This window comes from Podarcis raffonei, chromosome 5, assembly GCF_027172205.1.
Source record: "Podarcis raffonei isolate rPodRaf1 chromosome 5, rPodRaf1.pri, whole genome shotgun sequence".
NCBI classification, from domain to species: domain Eukaryota; kingdom Metazoa; phylum Chordata; class Lepidosauria; order Squamata; family Lacertidae; genus Podarcis; species Podarcis raffonei.
The window spans coordinates 43,281,750-43,303,617 of record NC_070606.1 but is presented as its reverse complement, the minus strand read 5'-3'; the positions used below and the strand labels follow the sequence as shown (position 1 = coordinate 43,303,617).

At 40.2% G+C, this 21,868-nt stretch overlaps 1 protein-coding gene across 5 annotated transcripts in view; it reads left to right on the top strand.

Annotated features, from left to right (window-relative positions):
- Positions 1-21,868, top strand: part of MGMT (O-6-methylguanine-DNA methyltransferase) — a 162,904-nt gene that overhangs the window by 7,911 nt on the left and 133,125 nt on the right. For all 5 annotated transcript variants that reach the window (XM_053388885.1, XM_053388888.1, XM_053388886.1 and 2 more), the window contains exon 2: positions 5,085-5,132. In XM_053388885.1, the coding sequence (XP_053244860.1) occupies positions 5,109-5,132 (24 nt within the window). In that variant the 5' untranslated portion in view covers positions 5,085-5,108. The remainder of the gene's footprint in view (positions 1-5,084; positions 5,133-21,868) is intronic.

Sequence of the window (21,868 nt, the reverse complement as noted above, 5' to 3'; positions counted from 1 at the left end):
GAAAATAGCATATAAGTTGGAATACTGATTCCATTGTACAGTATTTTGAAACCTGAAATCCAGAACAGTGGCTATCAGCTGAAAGTAGGAAGCAAAAGGTAGAAACATTACATCTACAGATAGCTTCTTTTTACAACCTACATTTGTAGAAATCTGTGAGGCTGTGTGTTTGTGTAAAAAAGGGCTGTTTTATAAAAACGCTTTCTGAATACTGTAATTCTTTTAGAGAATAGAGGTAGATTCTTATTTCAGCCATATTTACTGCTTTCTCTCATGCTGGGATCTCTCTTAGTGGCAAGCTAAGACACTTCTAATGTCCAGCTGTGAAAGCAGAGCTGTAGCTTGCTTTGGAACAGACTCCCAACATCATTCCTTGATCTACCGAGCAGAGAATGCACTTGGCCTCAATCGGTTTGCCAAATAACAACACAGCTCTTGGAGCTGTGTCTAGCTGTGTGAATTGTTAAAGCATCCATGACATTTCAAGCCAGCTAAATGGCTAAGGAAAAATTATGACTCCTTACTGAGTGCCATCAGTTTTCTCAAACCAAGATTTATTTCTGTTATTTTCAGAACATGCTTGAACATCTATGTGGAGATTGATATAAGACCAAACGTTCAGGAAATTCTAAACCCTGTATGTACAGGCCAGACAAGCAATGCTAGGATATGCATTGTAAAAATGCCCCTGTTCTGGGTTCCAGCTATGCCGTCTTCTTCCAGGGTATGCCGTTGGATTCCCCGCCCTACTCCCATATTAATTTTTTCTCCCCAACATTCAGCGCTGCTGAGAATGCTTAGTCCTCAGGGGCCTATTTGGGGAGTTCCACTACAAACATTGAAATTCAGATTGGGAGGCATGGTGGTTCACTGGTTCAGCTCCTACTTGAAGATAAGTTTCCAAAGAGAAGCACTTGGAAACTTGTGTTGTCTGTGGGTTCCCAGAGAATCCCCACCTTGTGCTCTTATGCTTTTTACATCTATGTGAAGCTGCTGGAAGGAGTCATCTGGAGCTTTCAGGCCTATATGTGAACGACAAACGAGCTCTGTTTGTTCATATCATCTAAATCCTGTGAGGCTGTCCAGATGCCAGACCTGTGCCAGGAGATGACAATGGATAGACCCCGAAGCTGGATCCTGACAAGTTGGAGGCATTGTTGGAGAATGGTTCTTGTGTTTACAGTTGAGGAGATGGCCTGTTCTAAATGAAGCTGAAGGTGCAGATTCATAATATGAGCATACACCTGGATTCAACTCAGTCTCTGGATTGCTAGAGACTGAGGTTTTGAGGAATAGTGGCTGGTGTTCTGGGATAGGACCAACATCGCTGCCGCTCACCTGGACTGGGCAGGGCAGCAGCGATGTCAGGGCTGTGTGGGTGACTGGAGGAAACACTGGATTCACTCCACTGCTACATCCAGATAGCTCTGCTTCTCACGCCTACCCTGTCCCACCCAGTCCATGCCCAGGTAATCTGCAGCGATGCCAGTATCAAGAGGGCAGGCAGCCCATTCCCACCATACTGGCTGCTACTGAAGAAAAGAAAGTACTAATTTGTATAGCACATAGTTGAACTAAGGAATTCGCTACTGCGAGACGTGCTAATGGCCAGCGACTTGGATGCCTTTAAAAGGGCTGTAGACAAATGGCTGTAGGATAAGGCTATCAATTGTACTCCCTTCAGTAACAGTATGTCTGTGAATACCATGTGGTTAAAGTGTGGTGGTGCTAATGTCCTGCTTTCAGCCTTCCCATAGGCTTCAGCTTGGCCACTGACAAAGAGATGCTGGTCTAAGCAGGCCTTTGGTCTGATCCAGCAGGTCTCTCCTTATGTTCCTGTAATAATACTGTATTTTATTGGAGATGGAAGGGGTGCAAACTGTATTTTCTCACTTATGACAGTGTGCCAAGTGTGGGGACATCATAGAAGTAAATGTAATACTTAAAGTGCCCAGTAGTCTGGACAGGTTCATCTTTCCTGAGGCATTTGAACTGCTTTATTTATATGGGAAAAACCTACTGCGGTTCAAAAGTATATTTTCCATAAATCAGAAGGAATGTTTATTTCTTATCTGCTTGCTTCCCTGTGTTCATCTATAAGCACCTGCTGCCTCCACAGCACATACTTTCCCTGTGGAAAAGTGGGGAAGCAAGTGGATCTTGGTGGAATTCAAAACCATATTTTCCCTTTGATTAGTCAGCAGGAAAGCTGAAAGGGAAAAAACAACAACCTTTCTTTGAGTCCATCTCATCACTTGAGATCTAGCACTTGACCCCTGCTATTCCCACTTCTTCTCAACCTGCCTTTAAGTGCTGTGATGGAGTGCAGGGAATTTCACATTTGTCTGTTAAGAGAAGCCTGAATCTCTTCCTATGGGGGTGAGGTCATTAAGAGTTATTTGCTAAATAAAAGTTTAAGGCCTTTGTTCAAGTCATGAAACAAAATGCAAAGTGTTTATTAAACTGCAATATAAACTGTTTCTGGCTTTGGGTCAGATTCATATTTAAGGGTAAGTGGGCTGCAAGTGGTCACCATGCTATCCGAAAGGTATCCAGGATAGAACTACACTATCTGTTTGAGCCATGCTGAACCAGGTATGCCTGTCACTCACTTCATTGCTACCCAGATTCTGAGCCAGATACCAGGTTGCATCACCCAGCAGTTTGGCTTTCCAATGAGTGGATTCTCACCCGGTGTGCTACCATACCCTATGAGTTGTAACCAATAAGGTTGTGGATTTAATAGCGCCACCTCATCCTACATATAGTTCTTGCTCCTGGAAACGATCTTTGTTCCATGCTGTCGGAACAACCATTTCTCTTTTGGCAGTGTGCTGTGGAAGGCAAGAATAAAAAGGGATGATCATGTACTCAGGAAAAGAAACTGCCTATCAGTTTCTTATTTTGTAGACTCAATAATCGCACCTCTTAATGTGGGGGCGAAAAGGCATTTTGGCCCCATCCAGATACAGTGGTACCTCGGGTTACATACGCTTCAGGTTGCATACGCTTCAGGTTACAGACTCCGCTAACCCAGAAATAGTGCTTCAGGTTAAGAACTTTGCTTCAGGATGAGAACAGAAATCGTGCTCCGGCGGCGCTGCAGCAGCAGGAGGCCCCATTAGCTAAAGTGGTGCTTCAGGTTAAGAACAGTTTCAGGTTAAGAACAGACCTCCAGAACGAATTCAGTACTTAACCCGAGGTACCACTGTAGTTAGATTTCAACATTCTGACCTGTTGTTGACAAAGATAGATGGTGTGCACGTCGGGCCTGGACTTGTAACTTAAGCTATTAAATTAAAATACAGTTAATTATAGCGGTCAGGTGTAATGCAAACATTCAAATGTTTTTGGAAGTACATGAAATAATATTGAAAAATATCTAGAGCTGTAGTTGAATATGATTAGCAGTTTTTGGCTACGTAAATTGAAATACCTTGGAATAAAAGGAAAGCGAATATAGCTAATTCAGTCTAGAAAATAATTTTTGTTTTTACAAAATGTGCCTAATTGAACAATATCAGGCAAAAGGCTCAATCAGTTTTGAAAGTGGTTTCTCTCCCTCCACCCCTACTTCATCTTTGAAATCTAGGTCTTGGCAGGTTGTACTACCTGTACTAAATTGGGTTAGCATGATTGAAAGGGGATGTAATTTCTATTCAAGCTGCTCAAAGCTCTTTATTTTTAACACACATTTAACCAAAACACTTGGGAGAAGTCCACTTCTTGTTAAGGATTCAACATCCCCACCCCTCTAATTAAGATCTGAGAATACTCCCGGTACATGTATCTGACTTAGCAAAGGAAGACCTCCAGCAAACAAAATGAAGCTAAGCTTTGCAATCTTAATATTTGGGCAACCTCATATGAATGTGCTTTTGCATTTTATATTGATAAAATTACAAGCTGGAAGTGCACAACCCACCACCATATAAGGGGTTGTTTTTTTATGCACACGTTAGTGTCTTTAGACAAGTCCTTAGGCACATGTGTTCATGTTGACACATTTTGGCTTTCATCGGCTTTGCTATGTTCACTTTTAAGGCCGTGGTCCTGGGCCCACTTACTCTGAAATAAGTTCTACTTAAATAAATGGGACAAATCCTGTGTGGTAACTTACTGCGGTGTGTATATAAACACTTGGTTAAGCTGGTCACCGGTCTCCTGCTGCAAGGTGTTAAAGAAAACCTTACTGCTCTTCCACTCCTGAGCTGAAATGTGGGATAGCAGAGGAGAGGTAAAATATTGTCCTTCAACAGAGGCCGGGCAATTCAGATGACCACCTAAGTTGTTATGTGCACAGTATGGTAAGTTAACCATTTGTAAATGATTGCCTGTATTATCCCTTCATGGAAAGTAAACATCGCTAAAGTTGGGTTATAAGAACAACATTACTCTAAACCACTATAAAGTAGAAGAGTGAATTAAAAATATATATGTACTATGAACTTGACTCTAAATCTCCTTATTTGCAAATCATTTCAAATAGTTCTGGTGAAACTTGCTTCCTTGTAAATGTTTTTATGTCTTCATTTGCTTGCAGCTGAAAGCAGACTTGCAAACTAAATCGTTAATAGCCATAGTAATTCATAGGAATATTTCATGCTTGTTTTTCTTCACATATGCAAAATATCTCAGAATGCCCTTTGTGCGCATCTTGTTTAATCTAAGGAAGGAAACAATATGTATATGGAAAAAACATGGAGTGTTTAGTAGCTACAGTACAGTATATTTTAAGCATTATTTTTACAGGCTTTCGGATGTGTCTTAAGCTTTGCTGTTATCCTGTAGATCCCTATTTTACAGGACAAGTGATGAGAGAAGTCCTCATAATCTCATTCTGTTGATTATGACTCATTGCAGATGATAGATGACCTACTGAACTGCAAAATTCCTGTTTGCTTGCAAGAAAAGAAATTTCCCACCCACTGTTTGGTACTGCGTCCTCTAAAAGTCTGAGTCCTCTCTCTCCTTCTCTGTGATCTCGTATCTAAGAGGAGAAATAAGAGGGGGCATGGTATCTCTTTTAGTTGCCTATGAAATGTATTTTTTTCTTAATGCATTTCAATTTTCCTTTCTCTTAGGCCGAGCTGCTTCATATACTTAACATGGCATCAAAACTTCATCAAAAAGTAAGTTGCTATGGGCAGAAAATAGTGCATTTGGGTCCACACACAAAGTAATAATGTTGGAGAAGAATTCGCATAACGTAGTTGGCATCTTTCCCTAGTGTCCAGCAGTCAGTGTTAAGAATCCGGTTGACAAGATTGATGCTGCATTGTAAATCTCAGTAGCTCTGTCATGGTTGGTAACAGGCAGCAGTGGACCTTTCCGCATCACATATCTATCTTCCACAGAGCATAACCTAATTGAAGATTGCTGTATTTTTAGGGTTAACTGAGCTGTTTTCTGCTCTTCTGTGGCTAGATGAATCTTTATTTTTCTTTTAAAAACAACAACAAAAACACTACCTAACAACAAACCCTTAAACTTCAGATTCAAATTCATATTGTGAGTCAAGGCATTTAACATAAAACCAGTTATTTCTTCAATAAATCTAAACTCTGTAGAAAATTGTATTGTATAAAATATCAAGCCAAAATTGTCTAGCTGATATCTCATTTGAGATGCAGCATCCTCTGTATAGATCACACTTAAACTTGTACATCTGAGCTGCTTTTATGGTAACCTTCCTTTTGTTTTTGGTAGGTGTGTTCTTTCACTGTTTTCTATACATGTGAACCATACAGTACTCAGGTGCAGTAGATACAGTCCGATTTTGGCACTGTATTTACTGGGGTAGTTTTTACCAGCTTGAGGAAAACATGGGGCTGGCTTACACCTACACACACACACACACACACACACACACACACAACCTTCCAATCACCTCCAGGAAAACCTGGATCGCCTTTAGTTACAGGCAGTCCCCTTTTGTGGGGGGGGGGAGTGCACTCCAGATCATAGCGCGTGATGGCAGAGTGTTCATAAGCCTGCCCCATTACGCCCACCTGCCCCTTTTTCTGACCACTTCTGGGTTGGCGTGATGTGTGCACGTGCAGTCACGTGTCAACTGGCCATGTGTAAATTGTTTGTTTCCTGTATTACATTAATTTATTTTCCTCCCAGTTACCCCCTCTCCTTGTTTGCTTGATTACACATTTATCTTTTGACGCTATGATTTGTAATGGTCAACTTTAAATGCTTACATAGGTTGTGGATTTCCCATTATATTATTTCCTCCTCCCCATAGAAGCTATAAAATTTTCCTCTTTTCACTGAGGAAAGAATGGGGGCCTGAGGAAATGAAATGCTGTACTTGAGGCTAAACTGTGGCAACTGCACTTGAAACTGGGTAATTGTGCAAAGCATACAGTAAGGCTCCCTTAAAATACAACCTGTCCTACATAGATACACATACACTTGTGTCTGTGATAATGATGCACATTTCACTCCTTTGCTGAAGAAGTTAACAAGCAAAAAGTGAGATAGAGTGCTGGTTGACATCCAAATGGCCATTCTGTTAGGAGTGTTTACATAGAGCAGGGGTTGGCAAACTCTTTGCACCACTGGGCACATTTCAAATTTTGTAAATGCACCACTAGTCCTATTGGAAAAATATGTGTGTGTTTTTCATTGTGTTTTCTATTTTCTCCTTGAAAGTTGAGACCAGTTGAGCAGAGAGACCAAGGAATCCTTCAGTCAGTCTTCAGTTCTTGCCCCCACACTTGGTGCTTTCACTAGGTATTTTGTTTTAATGGTGGTAGGTCTATTGTGTTGCTCTCAATGCTTGGGTACTATTTCTCTTTTAAGCCATGTGTACTGTATATAGAGGGACGCGGGTGGCACTGTGGGTTAAACCACAGAGCCTAGGACTTGCCGATCAGTAGGTCGGCGGTTCGAATCCCTGCAACGGGGTGAGCTCCTATTGCTTGTTCCCTGCTCCTGCCAGCCTAGCATTTTGAATGCACATTAAATAGGTACCGCTACGGCGGGAAGGTAAATGGCATTTTCGTGTGCTGTTCTGATTCGCCAGAAGCGTCTTAGTCATGCTGGCCACATGACCCGGAAACTACGCCGGCTCCCTTGGCCAATAAAGCAAGATGAGCACCGCAACCCCAGAGTCGGCCACGACTGGACCTAATGGTCAGGGGACCCTTTACCATTACCTTTTACTGTATATAGGGCATTGACAAAAATGGTGGTGTTTGCTCCTCTTCAGATGCCTCTGTCCTTGTTCTAATTCTGCTAGGAATGGATAACTTCTAATACCATGAATGCCATGTAAACACGGAGCATGTTTTTCCTGCTTTCTGTGAAATTTGCACAAGCTCTGATGGTGTGTGTTTATGCCTTATATTTCCTTCAGTGTATGATCTGACAAGTATTTTGAATAGAATTTAGTTGGGGTGCTGGTTATTGTAGGACTATTTGTTTGAAGATGCAATATGGAAATAGGACTTATTTGTTTACAAGCAAATTCTAGTGGTTCCTTTATAGTTTAGTTTAAAGAGGAGCGTTGTTAATAGTGTTACCCATATTGCTTGGATTCTGTTTTACTGTTGTTCTTTCATTCTAACTCTTCAGGTGTAGCTATTTTAGTATTATGGAGGATGATGGATGATGCAGGAAAGTTTCTTTTGAAGCACTTCTGATATTGTGCAATGCACTTGGGGGTCAGCTACACTTGACTGATGCATGATTTATCTGATGTCCCTGCCACTTTCTGAGATAAAGCTGCTATTTTATCAAAAATGCCAGCAACTGTGACTTAAAATTTATATGCCTTCTTTTTCAAATAATTGCTCTGATTACTTTCCGGCGTAGCAATAAAATGATAGAGGTAATTGCACACAAATGTGAGATAGCACTGAAATACAATAAAATTAACCTGAATTAGCTTGACTTGTCGATGAAGTATTTATGAAATGTATTTTTGAAATAAGAGAGACCAATATTATAGCTGGAAGGTGAGTTATTGCCTTAATGTAATACAGTTTGAAATTTAAAAAAGAGACTGTTACAGTTGAGGGTGATTGTGCTTTTGAAATTAAGTTGAAGTGATTCTTATAATTGGCAGCAATAATGCATTGCGAAGGTAATATCTTTTATTGTGTTATGCCTAGTTGCATTATCTCTTAGTTTGTTCTGACTTGAGCTTCTCGGAGAATATAAGAAACAGCCCTTTGAATTTTTGTGGATTTTGATAACAGAGCATCCTGTGAAATATTATGCAATTTTGATTATAAATCTTGCCACTCTGTTTCATGTCTGAAAAACATTTTATTGGCTTAGGTTAAATCTGGAGAAAAATCCACAATTTTATTTTTATTAGGTTTTTGTAGCTTTAGGATGCACAGATTTAAGTGTGCCTAACACATGGCCAAGGCAATCCTACACTTAAATTATGCTGGAACTGGAGATGTATCACTGAGGAACAATCTCCAAGGCACATACAGTCCATTCGGGCAAAAGCTCAACACCACCCAGGGAAGGAAAGACTCTTTTGCCATATAAACAGTGAGGTTGGCCAAAGATGCATTCTGCCACCAGCAGCCTCCAGTGGTTCCATACATAGGGCACAGGTGTGCAGGAACAGGAAATGGGAATTTGAGTCCCACTAGCATCAAGGAGTGAATATGCCCCACTCAACTTCTACATGTCTGCTTAAAAAAGGGGCCTGAGACTCAAACCCACATTGCAAGCTCCACAGAGCAGTTCCCTAACCAACTAACCACAGTCCTTGACACATTAATGGGCATTCTAGTTGCCAGGAGCACTAGTTGGGTGGAATAGCTTATGTTTCACATACTTGATTTCACAGATGTGAATCTAGGATATAAGCCCACATTAGGATAGGTAAAGAGCCACACCCAGGCACAGCTGAGGCAGTCGGGATGAGTGTTCCATGGACCAATCTGATCTTTTGGCTCGCATCTTCCCTGTTTTTCTCTGATAGGGCAATCTTCCCAGGTGGCACCTCTATAGGACTCACTGCCCTTCGGCATCCACATGCCTCCCTCTTCCCATCCTCCACACTGCCTCATGCACTCTGATGGCAGCACCTATCCTATTTACAGACTTGTATAGTGCATTTGATTGAGCTGAGAGAGGAGGGGTCACTTCCCTGAGCCCATAAATCTCCTTCCTTGACAGCCAGTCCGAGTCCCATCCTAAGGCCACTTCAAGCCCAATCCCTATAGACTGGGGGAAAGGGATTGTATCTACAGCTACATGGTAATGTAGCCATATATATGGCCAGGTAAGGTATATATGGCATAGTGAAACCCATTATTTGATAGCACCAGAAATCTTGAAAGGGAATGAATGACACATGAGTGGAGGTTGTCACGTGGGCACCCCAGCAGAACTACTATTCCTTGGACTATGGTTCTATAGACACCAGTGAAAAATATTGTGAAAACACTCTTTACATACCTCTCCATCCAGGCAAGCAGCGGGCAGTGTCACAGTTTTCATCAACATCCATGTCATGGATTTGTAACATAAACACAGTACAGACAGTGACAATTTTGCATGGGGGTTCTGTTCCTGGTCCCCACACATGGCAGAGAGTTCATGAGCCCAATGTACTCTGTTCTGCCCCCATTCCTCCCTCTTCTGGGGTCCAAAAGGACCCGCATGTTGGCGGTCGTGCGTCAATTGAATATGTCTAAAATGGTTGCTGTCTGTATTGTATCTGCATGTCAAGAGTTAGGGCAATGTTTGGGAAAGTTGCACATATTTATTTATGTATGTGTGTTAAAATTGAATATATGCAGTATTTTGTTTGTAGTTGATCTGAGGTGCCATTCTTTCTCTTAGTGAATTAGTGATTAGGAAAAAACACAGAAAAAGCCTGGTCTCTCTAACCGTCTGTTTACTGAATATATTGTTTTTCTATATTTAGTGAACTGATGTCATAAAAATGAAATGATACTATTATGTCCCTACATCTGAAATATTGTTAGCTGTGGTGTCTTTTTTTTTTTTTACCTTGGCAATATATTTTCTTTAACACAGTCGTGTTTTATTTCAATTAATCATGCGTTCTGCCCTCAAGTGGCAAGTCTGTAGTGAGCATTGAACCATGGAATATGGCTGTCATGCTGGAGTCTACCAACAAGCATTTTTTCCTTAAGAGGGGGAATTATTATTGCTTCCATTTTATTTTGACTTGGAGCATGTGTCTGCCTCTGACGTTTAAGTGACAAATTTGACAGCTGAGGCACTTTTCTAAAGTTGGCTGTCTTTGCAGCTGCAGTGGCCCTGCATGGGATAAAGAGAGGTCGTCTTGGTATGTGAGAGAGGCATTACTATTGAAGTTTTTGGGAGTAATGCCACACAGAGCAAAAGCAACCATGTCACCATTGCAAAACAACTGTGCTTCTCTGAAAAGGCATGGGATGATAACTGCCTACCTCTTTCTTGTTGACTTTTTTTTAAGCCTGGAAAAATCACATTCATCCCTACTGCTTGTCACCTTAGGAGCTGGCTCTGTCCCATACCATCGCTATTCTCCCCCTCCTTCAAATATCATGAAATTACACAGCACCGCGGCTTGGACCCAAAGTGTCCCTTGTGTGAATGAAAAGCGTGCCCACTAGCACAAGGTTTAGTTTAGTTTTTGCCAACTGCTGATTTCCATGGGATTCTGCATTGCACTCTTTTATAGAGGCCCTTCAGATCTCAGCAGTCACTTTCCCAGGATGTGAAGAGCTTCAGGGGGAAGATAGAAAGCTGACCTCTGCTTACTTGAACTCTTCGTTTATCTAGCTCTGTATTGTCTACATGGACTGGAAGTGGCTCTCCAGGGTTTTGGAAAGGTTCTTTCTTAGCCCTACATGGAGATGCTGGAGATAGAACCTGAGGCCTTCTACATGAATATTCTGCTGGAATATTCTGCTGGAAGCCGCCCAGAGTGACTGGGGGAACCCAGCCAGATGGGCGGGGTATAAATAATAATTTATTAAATAGTACTTCTCCTGTACTGCAAATGGATGTGGGAAACCCCCTTGACCAAGTGAAATTCTCTGTTGTTTCTTGGGATCCAAGCCCATATATTTAAGAGTCCTGTTTGTCTCTCCCTTACATCTGGTAGCTTCCTGGCTGCTTCCCATGCTAGACTTTGTAAAACAGCAAAAAGGAATCCTTAAAAAAAAAGTTTATTACAAAATATTAAAACAGATAAAACAACCAAAACATTCACATTGATGATAAAAAAATGTAATTGAATCGGGCAGCCTTATTACATGTTGTGGAAATAAATATATCTATAAATGCCAAACCGATAGGATCAATTACAACAGCAACTTGCAGTGTTAACAGCAACCTTCTTTAAACCTTGGAGAGAGTTAGTGACCTGAAACTTGATTTAAATTTTATTATTATTGGTTCATTTTTAAAAACTCGGCATTACACAACTTGCTTAGGTTGGGACCTCAAGTATTGCAACTGTATTGTTAGCGTATTAGGGCTTTGTAGGCCAGATGGGTGTTGATTTCACCCAAATAGTGAAAGAGGACTTTATTTAAACAAGGGTTCATGATCTGCATGAGTACATTCTTAACTTCACATTGCTCAGAGCCATGTGACCTGACCTAAGGCAGGTCGCAATACCACCACCGTACAAATTAAATAGCTGCTAACAAATTTTAGAATGTTAATTGCCCTAAAATATATTAAAAATAATAATAATATATATATTTTTCTAGCATATCTTTACCCAAATCAGCTTCTTGGCTCAGTACAAGATGGGGCTATGGAAGAGTAAATTAATATGGGATGCAATAGAGTAGATAATAGTTGAATTGTTCATAATTTTATCATTGGTATGAAAATGGGGGTGATCAGTGGGTGGGGATATTAGGTTGCATAGCTTGGATCCAGAGTTCCTGTGAGTTTGCTGCTGGACCCCCAGGACTTGTTGAAAATCTGCTCCGCAGAGTTGAAGGACCCTCCAGAACGGCATGGCATGGGACGTGGGAAGCAGTAGGGATAAGAAGGAATTGATGTTCATTGCTTTTCACTCTTCCTTCAATGGGAGCCTCTGCTAGATTGCAGTCCATTTCTTGGGCAGAAGGAGCCCTGTGTTTATTCTGTTTGATTTAAACAAATAGAAATAAACAACAAAATTTTGTATTCCCCTCAAACTAGTTTCTAGTTTTGGTTTTATTTGTTCTACCTTTCTTATTCAAATATTCTGACTAATAGTATTGACAGAAATGTCTTACAAGTCATACTGAATGTTTCAGGACTTGGTTTCTTGGACTTTGGAAGAGTTTGGTAAAAATAGGACTGGAAGTGCTGCATTCATGGAAGAAGCATATTCATGTAATGGCATTAGAAATGTTGTACATCAGCTGCTCATGTTACTTTCAACTCTGTCTATTGCCAGGATGAACTATTGTAATCCATTATTCTTTCGCTTTGGGCACTAATAAAGGCATCATTCTGTTATATTTCCTCTTGTGTATATATAAAGGTATGGAGATGTCTTTCTTTCTGTGTAAGTATGAGTTGGTGTCTTTGGGGAACTGACATCATTCCAATCACATGTTTTGTCTTCTCTTATGGACTCCCACAAGAAATCTATATTCAGGTATTGCTCCTTAACAGCTGGGAAGGGATCACTAATCTCTCTCTCTCTTTCTCTCATATAACCAAGTATATAGGGATTTAATCTCTTGAGCTGAGTCAACAGATAAAGATTATATTCAGGATATTTCAACTTTAATTAGTTTCTTCTCTTCTTGATATCCCTTAAAATCCATGATGGGATTTCAGTAGGTTGGGCATTGTCTGCTGTGTTGGTTCTCTGGATACTCTCTATGCTACTGAAAGATTTCCTTGATTCTTTGAGGAATCAGAGAAACAGAGTCATAGGTCTAGGTCATTTTGTGAGCCGCAAACCCCCACGTGAATATCAAGTTAAATGTTTTAATGTCAGGTGTTTTCCAGGATCTGTTGTTTGTATATGAGTAGGTTGTAAGGCTGGTAGTTTAATACTTACTGCTGGCAGCATGCAAGGTATCATGCAGAACAGAGACGTGACATGGCCCTGGGGCTTAAAGTCCAAGTTGTACATGAGGGACAGGATCTGGTAAAGCAATTGAGGACTGGGTAGAATAAATTGGCAGCATTTAGCAACAAAAGAATGAAAACCAGGTAGAGCAGGAAAGGCTTTATCAGAATGGGCTTTGAAGAAGAATGGGAAACTAGGAAAGAACTTGGGATGATGCTGAAGTGTTAGATAACCCATTAGTTTTCTTCTGTATAAAGTCAAATGGATCCTATTTGCTCCTGCAGGGAAAAATAACAGTGCTACACATACTAGATTCAGGTAGGTAGCCGTGTTGGTCTGATGCAGTCGAAATAAATAAAAAAATTAAAAATTGTCCAGTAGCACCTTAGAAACCAACTAAGTTTGTTCTGGGTTGGTCTCGATAAGCTTTCGAGTGCTACACTTAAACACCGTTGTGTGGAACACAAATCTGCCCCCATGCCTGAAACTGGTTGGATTAGCCTCCACTGAAATGAAGACCTAGCCGCTCATTGTATAATTTGTAAAATATGTTTTCCCATTAGCGGTAAATAAAAATAAGCAACCATCCAGAATTGCTAGACTTTTTCATTTTAAAGAAAATGATTTTTATTTTTATTTTTTGGAATGATGATCAAGGTTTGTGAATTTAATCTCATATTACACAGAAGGCAGCTATCACTGTTAACTAATATACTACATTGCTTTCGAGTAATGTATTGATATTAGAAGGAAACTGTTTGATGACCAGAGGCAGTGTGTTTCTGAATAACATTTGCTGGAAACCTTAGGAGGGGAGAGGGATGCTGTGCTCAGGTTGTGCTTGCGGGTTTCTCATAGGCATCTGGTAGGCTACTGTGAAAACAGGATGCTGGACTAGATGAGTCATTGCCCCAAAACTGGCAATCTCTTCTTACATTTTTATATTCTTAAAACTAATAGTTAGCGAAGGAGAAAAAAGTTGAGAGTATAAATATTATTTTGACTTTCAAAGAGCTGAAGGTGAAACCAAAATTTACTCTGTTTAGTTCACGTTTGGGCTCATTCACTTTGCCCTCACAAAAAAGTTCCCCTTCCAGGTAGATGACTCACAAACTCAATTAGTCTAGACTTTGTGCTTTCATTATGATATAATTAATAGTTGGTGCTAAAAGATCTATAGAAGAGGTAACTGGGTAAAGTCATTAGCATAATCTATTTCTTCTGTTTTAATCAGATGTTTTAAAAGTTATTTTGCTCATTAGCAGGTTAGATTGCTTGTATTTTAAAAATAGCTAATTATCAAAGACTTCTTCATCCTGTGATAGTAACTTTTTCTTCGTTTTCAAAAGGCCTTTTGAATTTAAGTATTGGAGCACCTTTCTGTTTCTTTTCAAAAATAAATGTTTGAGGAAGATCATACTAATTTAGACACACAAATCTTGATAGAAAAGCTGGTACACTTGAGGCTAGCTTTAATATATTAAGCCTCTATTTCATTGCTCATGCATGCTTTCTTCTTCTTCTTTTTTTAAACTAGCACTAAAGCAGATATACAGATATGTATTCTTTGCAACTTAGGTGTGACTTTGTGGACCCTACATATTCCCCATCCTCTCAAAATAAATTCAGCACCAAGGAGAAAAGCTGAATTCTGCAGCCTGTGTAAAATTAACCAAACTCTGCATTATTTTTCCATTTTCCATTTTTAAACCATTTTTATAACTTATTATGCGTACTTCAAGGGACAATGAGCTTCTTAGCTGCTGAATATGATTCCTGTCCAACTGATACCTTATTTGGTATCACTTCTGACATGTCACCAGGCATTGCCCCCACACACTCCGGGATAAATTTGCAATAATAAGGAGTAGAAAGTTATTTTTCCATAAAAGGAAGAAAACCATTGTTTCTTCAGAAGTTCATTTCTTCAGCCAATGCTACGTTCTTTGGCTTTCTCAAGCTCATGAGAAATCTCATGAGCTTGTTAATGACAGTTTGTGTTCATGTTCTGCATAGTCCTGAAACTTGATATTTTGCCAGTAGACAATGTTTAGATATTGGTGGTTTAGGAAAGATTAAAATGAAACTCCTGCATATTGTTTTGTTGGTTTTTCTCTTGCCTTGCCATGCTTCTATCAAACCTTAGAATGTTCAAACAAGAGTTACTATTGAGCCCTGGGTGTGTCCCCTTTATATTTAATGGAGTTGGGTCTTTGACACTTCTACCTTTCTAGCTTCCCATTGCACATAGCATGCAGCCCCACCCCCAATTCAGAAGTCCATTGTGTTCTGCTGGCTTTATTTCCAGTAATGTGTGTATAGGACTGTAGCCTAAGATTGAGTTTCAACTGCAGTTGTAAGTTTAAGGTAAAGGGACCCCTGACCGTTAGATCCAGTCGCGGACGACTCTGGGGTTGCGGCGCTCATCTCGCTTTACTGGCCGACGGAGCCGGCGTACAGCTTCCAGGTCATGTGGCCAGCATGACCAAGCCGCTTCTAGCAAACCAGAGCAGCACACGGAAAGGCCATTTACCTTCCCGCCGGAGCGGTACCTATTTATCTACTTGCACTTTGACGTGCTTTCGAACTGCTAGATGGGCAGGAGCTGGGACTGAGCAACGGGAGCTAACCCTGTCACAGGGATTCGAACCGCCGACCTTCTGATTGGCAAGCCCTAGGCTCTGTGGTTTAACCCACAGCGTCACCCGCATCCCTTGTTGTAAGTTTAGGATACCGTAGAAAGCAATGAGAAAACGCATATGATGTCAGGTATTTGGCAGGTAAAAATCAGCCAAGTGAAAAAGTGGTTTGCAAGCACATCTTGTATCAGCAGTGCTTGCAAAGCTCCGCACATCAGAAAACCATCAGATGTGCCAAAATGCTACTTCGTGCAGCAGTGTGATGTCAGGTGATTGACTTATGGATGATTCTGCCTCCCACTCAAACTTTGCTTGCGAGTATGTGGGGGGGATAGTGACCTGGCCCACCATCCAGATCTAGTTGCCACTTCTGTTTTTGGGGGAAGGTTGGAAAGATGATTTGCTACATTCAAAGCTTTGTGATTATGGAAGTGGGAGAAAGACAATACCTGACTCGGTTACAGTACAATTATAAAAACAAAATTGCATATAAGTTTTGCATACACCTGAAAAGGCATTATTTTGTTGCACATTTCTTTTTCAGGCATCTACTGAAATAAGAATTACTACATTGAAATGGAATACAAAACTAAATTAAGAAAGTGTGGAAATACTAACACGTGTTGAGAATATTTTAAGCATTACAGTTTAAGTTGGTTTTTTGGTCATGATTACAATGAAGAAGCAATTCCCTAGAGTCTTATTGATTTACAATGTTTTGTTCCTTTTAAGGAAAAAAAATCACAATCTTTTTTGGCAAATAGTTAATATTTCGAGTCAGAGAAAAACTTTAGCGACCACTGAGAATTATCATTCACAGCTTTGTTCTGTGATGGAAATAAGCATGCTGAGAGATTTTGTCTCTGTTGTATAGTTTTCTTTTTAACTAAAGTGTGTGGCGTGTATGTGAATGAAACCTCCGTCACAACCTGACGGAGGCATTGCACTACTGTCAAAAGTGATGTTGCCCTTGAGCAATACTGGCACATCTGGATATATTTTGTCCAGAAATTCAGCTTTAGCTGAATTCATGGCAACACATAGACTGTTTGTTCTAGGAGACGGGGGCCTGATTCTTCCATTTCAGATGTTAACCCAAACACACACTGCAACCCTTATGCATGTGTGAACTGCCTTGTTGATTCCAGCGGAAGGAGCAGCTCTGTGTTCTTTCTGCTAAATCAGTCACAAAGAAATGAGTCTCTGATATATGGTAGACCCAAGCTGCTAAAGACATGGGGTTTTTTCTCCCTTCCCACCTCCAACTTAGGTTGTGTACACATTGGCATTTTCTCCGACTTCGGCGTGCTTTCCATCACTGGTGCTTGAAGCTGAGTATACATAATGTCAACCACAATCCATATCAACCCTGTGGTTTCTTGAGAAATGCTCCAGCCAGTGTGGTGTAGTGGTTAAGAGTGATAGACTCGTAATCTGGGGAACCGGGTTCGATTCCCCGCTCCTCCACATGCAGCTGCTGGGTGACCTTGGGCCAGTCACACTTCTTTGAAGTCTCTTAGCCCCACTCACATCACAGAGTGTTTGTTGTGGGGGAGGAAGGGAAACGAGAATGTTAGCGGCTTTGAGACTCCTTCTGGTAGTGATAAAGTGGGATATCAAATCCAAACTCATCAACTCATCATCCTATTTGATGTGCTTTACCTCAAACCACGTTCCATCCAATTTAAAATAATTTTAATAATATTTTATTATTTATACACCACCCATCTTGAAAATGCAAGCCACACTTAAGCTCTGCAATTCTGATTCTAAGCTTCCAAACCACGGTCAAGGGCAATCCTCCATGTACTGGGTAGTTTAGTAGCTCATGCATGAGAATCAGTTGCTAGATCTCACTCTGAAAGAGAGGGTAGCTGCCTTCTCAGATGATTCTCTAATTCTATGAAATTCATACTGAAAGTCTGGCTGTACAGCAGAGAACACTTGAAGCTGCGGGCCTAGATGATTCAGAGTGATTGAACTCTTCCAATGGTTAATTAAGAAAATTTACTTCATCACAAGAAAAATAGGTCGTGAATGTTCTAAGGTGGGATGTGGGTTTGAGAACAGAACAAGATACATTCTCAAGGTTCGGGTGGCAAAAGGAACAGTTTCGTGATATAGTCATCACATTTTTTAAATGTTGTCAAATTCACCTTGGGTTTCCTTTTTTTATTGATACTTATTCAAAGATATACAAAAATACATACCCATTACAAAGTATCTTATTTATAATATACTGAGATTTTTTTTAAAAAAACTACTTAGTCCAAAAGAGAAAGTCAGAAAGAAGAAAAGACAAGGAAAGGAGAAAAGGAGAAACTGAAAGAAAAAAAGCAAGAGAAAGGGAAAAGAAATAAAAAAACTAAAGAAGGATAAAGAAGAAGAAAATAAAAGGACTTCCAGATCTCTGCCCTGCAAGTACATATTATATGCATTCCTTAAGATTCAACCATTCCTTAAGATTCAACTCCATTTAAAAAATAGAATTGCTATTTTCTATGCCCTTCTACAAATATTTTCAGTGATAAACTGTGGGCGAACATTAACTTAATTTCTTCCCTCCTACCTAAACCACATAAAGTATATTTTAAAATTTCTTAGAAATAAGGAGCCATAGATGCATAATGTTTTCAACACTCTCTGTGCAACAGCAGAGTAGAGAAAGACCTAAGAGCTGAAACCATTAAATTGAAATTGAACTTTCCTCCCGCTTTTAAGGCCTAGTCAATTATAATAGCATATCATTTTGAAGTATTTACTGTAACAAAGGCTTAAAAATGCAAAATTAAATACTGACAGTATTTAATCATATGGAAAGTACATGCTAGTCCTGGAAATATTGGCTGCATTTAGAATGAATTACTGTACAAAGAGTAAAAAGGTAGACATTTTATGTGTAAGTTACCAAACCCTGTGAAAGCTCGTGGGCTTTAGGTGCCTAATTTAGGACACAAAATTGCGGCGCTGGTGCTAAAGCCTTGCCTACCACCTGAACCTTGGGCTAGTAAATTCAGTGCAACATCTGCATTTATGTGTTACCTCTTTTTTGGGGTGTGTAATCTGGAGAACTTTAGCCCTCAAAGGGGCATCGTGCCATTGAGACATACAGTGGTACCTCAGGTTACATACGCTTCAGGTTACAGACTCCGCTAACCCAGAACTATTACCTCTGGTTAAGTACTTTGCTTCAGGATGAGAACAGAAATCGTGTTCTGGCGGCGCGGCAGCAGCAGGAGGCAGCCCCATTAGCTAAAGTGGTGCTTTAGGTTAAGAACAGTTTCAGGTTAAGAACGGACCTCCAGAACGAATTTAGTACTTAACCTGAGGTACCACTGTATATGCTTTTTCAAAGTCACAGGAACAAGCGTAGAAAATGGAAAGCTTTTTTTTTTTAACAGAACGTTAAGTCGTAAATCATCCTAATATTCTCACAGATAAACCTTCTGAAATGAACACTTTTTTGTTACTCATTTATTTATTAATGACAAAGAAGATTTAATTCTGTTGGCTAAAAGAGGGGGTTGGGGAACTGCAGCAGGTTGCGGTGTGCAGGATGGGTAGGCCTATATGTTGGTATACATCATGGGTAGACAAACTTAAGGCCCGGGGGCTGGATCCAGCCCAATCGCCTTCTAAATCCGGCCTGTGGACGGTCTGGGAATCAGCATGTTTTTACATGAGTAGAATGTGTCCTTTTATTTAAAATGCATCTCTGGGTTATTTGTGGGGCATAGGAATTTGTTCATTATTTTCCCCCCAAAATATAGTCTGGCCCCCCACAAGGTCTGAGGGACAGTGGACCAGCCCCCTGCTGAAAAGGTTTGCTGACCCCTGGTATATATTATATATATGATAATACACTCGGTTCTCCAAGTTCCAGTTGATAGGCAGCACAGTATCTTTGTCACGAAAAGGCAAAGTTTGGAGAAATCCCACGGTTCACAGAAGTAAGCTTTTAAATGGAAAAAAGCTCTATTGAGCATTGTAGCTTATATTCATAAGGCATAATAATATTGAGGCGTTAGCAGATACGTATTGTACGTACACAATTGGTGTAATAGCTATACCATGTCCAATTGAAACAGCAGTTGATAACTAATGTTTTTAAGCATACATAGTTGTTGTATGAAGTTGTAAAACTATTTATCGTTGTAATTCTAAATCTTTAAGCCTGTGCTGACTCTGTTTTCCTTTCCCCCTTCCTCCACTATAAATATAAATTTTGCAGAGAACTAGCCCCAGACTAGTGGGGCTACTGGCTACCTAAACCCCCAAAATAAAAGTGCTTCCTGGGTGGTGGAGCAGGAAACACACAAATAGGCCCTCAGCTGATTGCTAAATGAAGAGCTGTGCTGTCTTCCTGGCCTGGAAGTCTTCATCTGCTGTGGAGGGAAGAATGTTTTTGCTGAAGCGACTGTTCTTTATCAAGGCCTGAACCACCAATGGCATCTGCAAGAAGTTGCTTCTCTTCTAGATAACCAGAATCCACATAGACACAACTCTATGACTTTCAGAATTTGTGCTTGAGTTTGCTCTCCCCTCCGCCGTCCCATTATTTTTCCTCACGTGTCATGTCTTAGATGGTGAGCCTCCTGAGGGCAGGGACTGTCTTAGTGCTGATTTTTATAAGCTGCTCTAGCAGCCACTTTGGCTAAAGGGTATAAATGTCTTACATAAAAAATATTAAAAAGTAATATAAAAAGTAAGGTTCTAATTGCTTGGCACAATATTTATGTACTTTACAAGACTTTGCAATAGCTAATCAATCCTTGCTTGCTTTGTAAATAATTTTCTTGCCATGTCCCTTGTTTTACTAGTGTACGTAAAACTGATTCAGAATTTATATGCAAGAATTAAGACATCTTGTAGCTGACAAACACGTAACAGAGTGTAGTCATTTCTTACTCCAACAGGTTGCAAATTTGCTAAATGATGGCAGGATTAGCCTAACTTTAGTGTACTACAGAGAGTAAGATTCTGGGATGGCATGACACATTTTAAGCTGATGCTTGCCAAGACATAACAGTTTAAAAAGTGACATTTGTGCTCAAACCATACTGCCACAGTCCTTACTGCTTCATGACAAACTGTCACTCTGCAGTACTGTGTCTAGTTGGTAGCTGTAAAATTATCTTGTTTTATGTTGCAGGGGCTAGTATACTGTTGACAGTGCCCAGGAGTAAGACAAGCCTGTGCCTTATGTGTTTGATGGTAGCTGAAAAGTGTCTGTTCTCAAATTCTATAAAAGCAAGGTGCCAGACAAACCCAGGATGTGTGCCTTGTTTTCATGTTGTATGTTAAACTTGCCAGCTACTTACCACCCAAAACAACCCAAACAATAGCTTTTTTTCCATTTTGTGTATTTGAGAATGTGTTTAACGGGATCCTGCTGCAATCAAGAGGGTTTTATGGCGAAGACTAGCAGTGATTCACTAAGCTGTTAAAATAATATTTTCAAACATTCCCATTTCTCAGGGAGCACAATTACTAGCTTTTGTTAGGAATGGGGAAATTGGATAGGACAAAAATTCTAATAGACTGTAAGAACTGGAAGCAACTGTGTTGGTGGGCTGAGGATTGGAAAGTCAAAAAAGAGGGGTTCTTATTAATGGCAAGTATCTGAGGGCAGTAATGTAGGTGTTAGGCACTTACATGGACCTCACACAGAGCCCTAAAGTAAGTGGAAGGAAGCGAGGCATTCTGGATGAGTAGGGTGCTGTTTATGAGTCTTGTGGTAGAGTAAGCAAGAGATTTGTTCTCCATAGTCCTCTAGTGACCCATTAATAAAATGAGCTGGGAGCCATGTTTTCCATCCATGCTATTGCCTTATTTAAAATACTTTTAAAAATGTCTTGTTTACAAGAATAACAGTCTTAAAGATGAATGTGATTATATGTGGATCTTTCTGTGGACTAGGACCCAGTCCGTCTTGTATCTAATTAAAGTGGACTCTAGTCCACAAAAGCTTTAAGGTGTGCCATAAGACTCTTTTTGCTGCCACAGACTGATATGGCTATTCCTCTGGAATCTTTTACACAGTGATTTATAGGAGAGAGTTCTTGCGGTGGAAGGAGTAACCCTGAGTTGTAGCTGGATGGCTATAATTTTAAAGAGTGTGGACACATCATTTATAGCTAAAGAGCCATCTATGACCACTGCAATGGCCCTTAAACTGTGGGGGCCAAAACACCTGGAAGGGGAA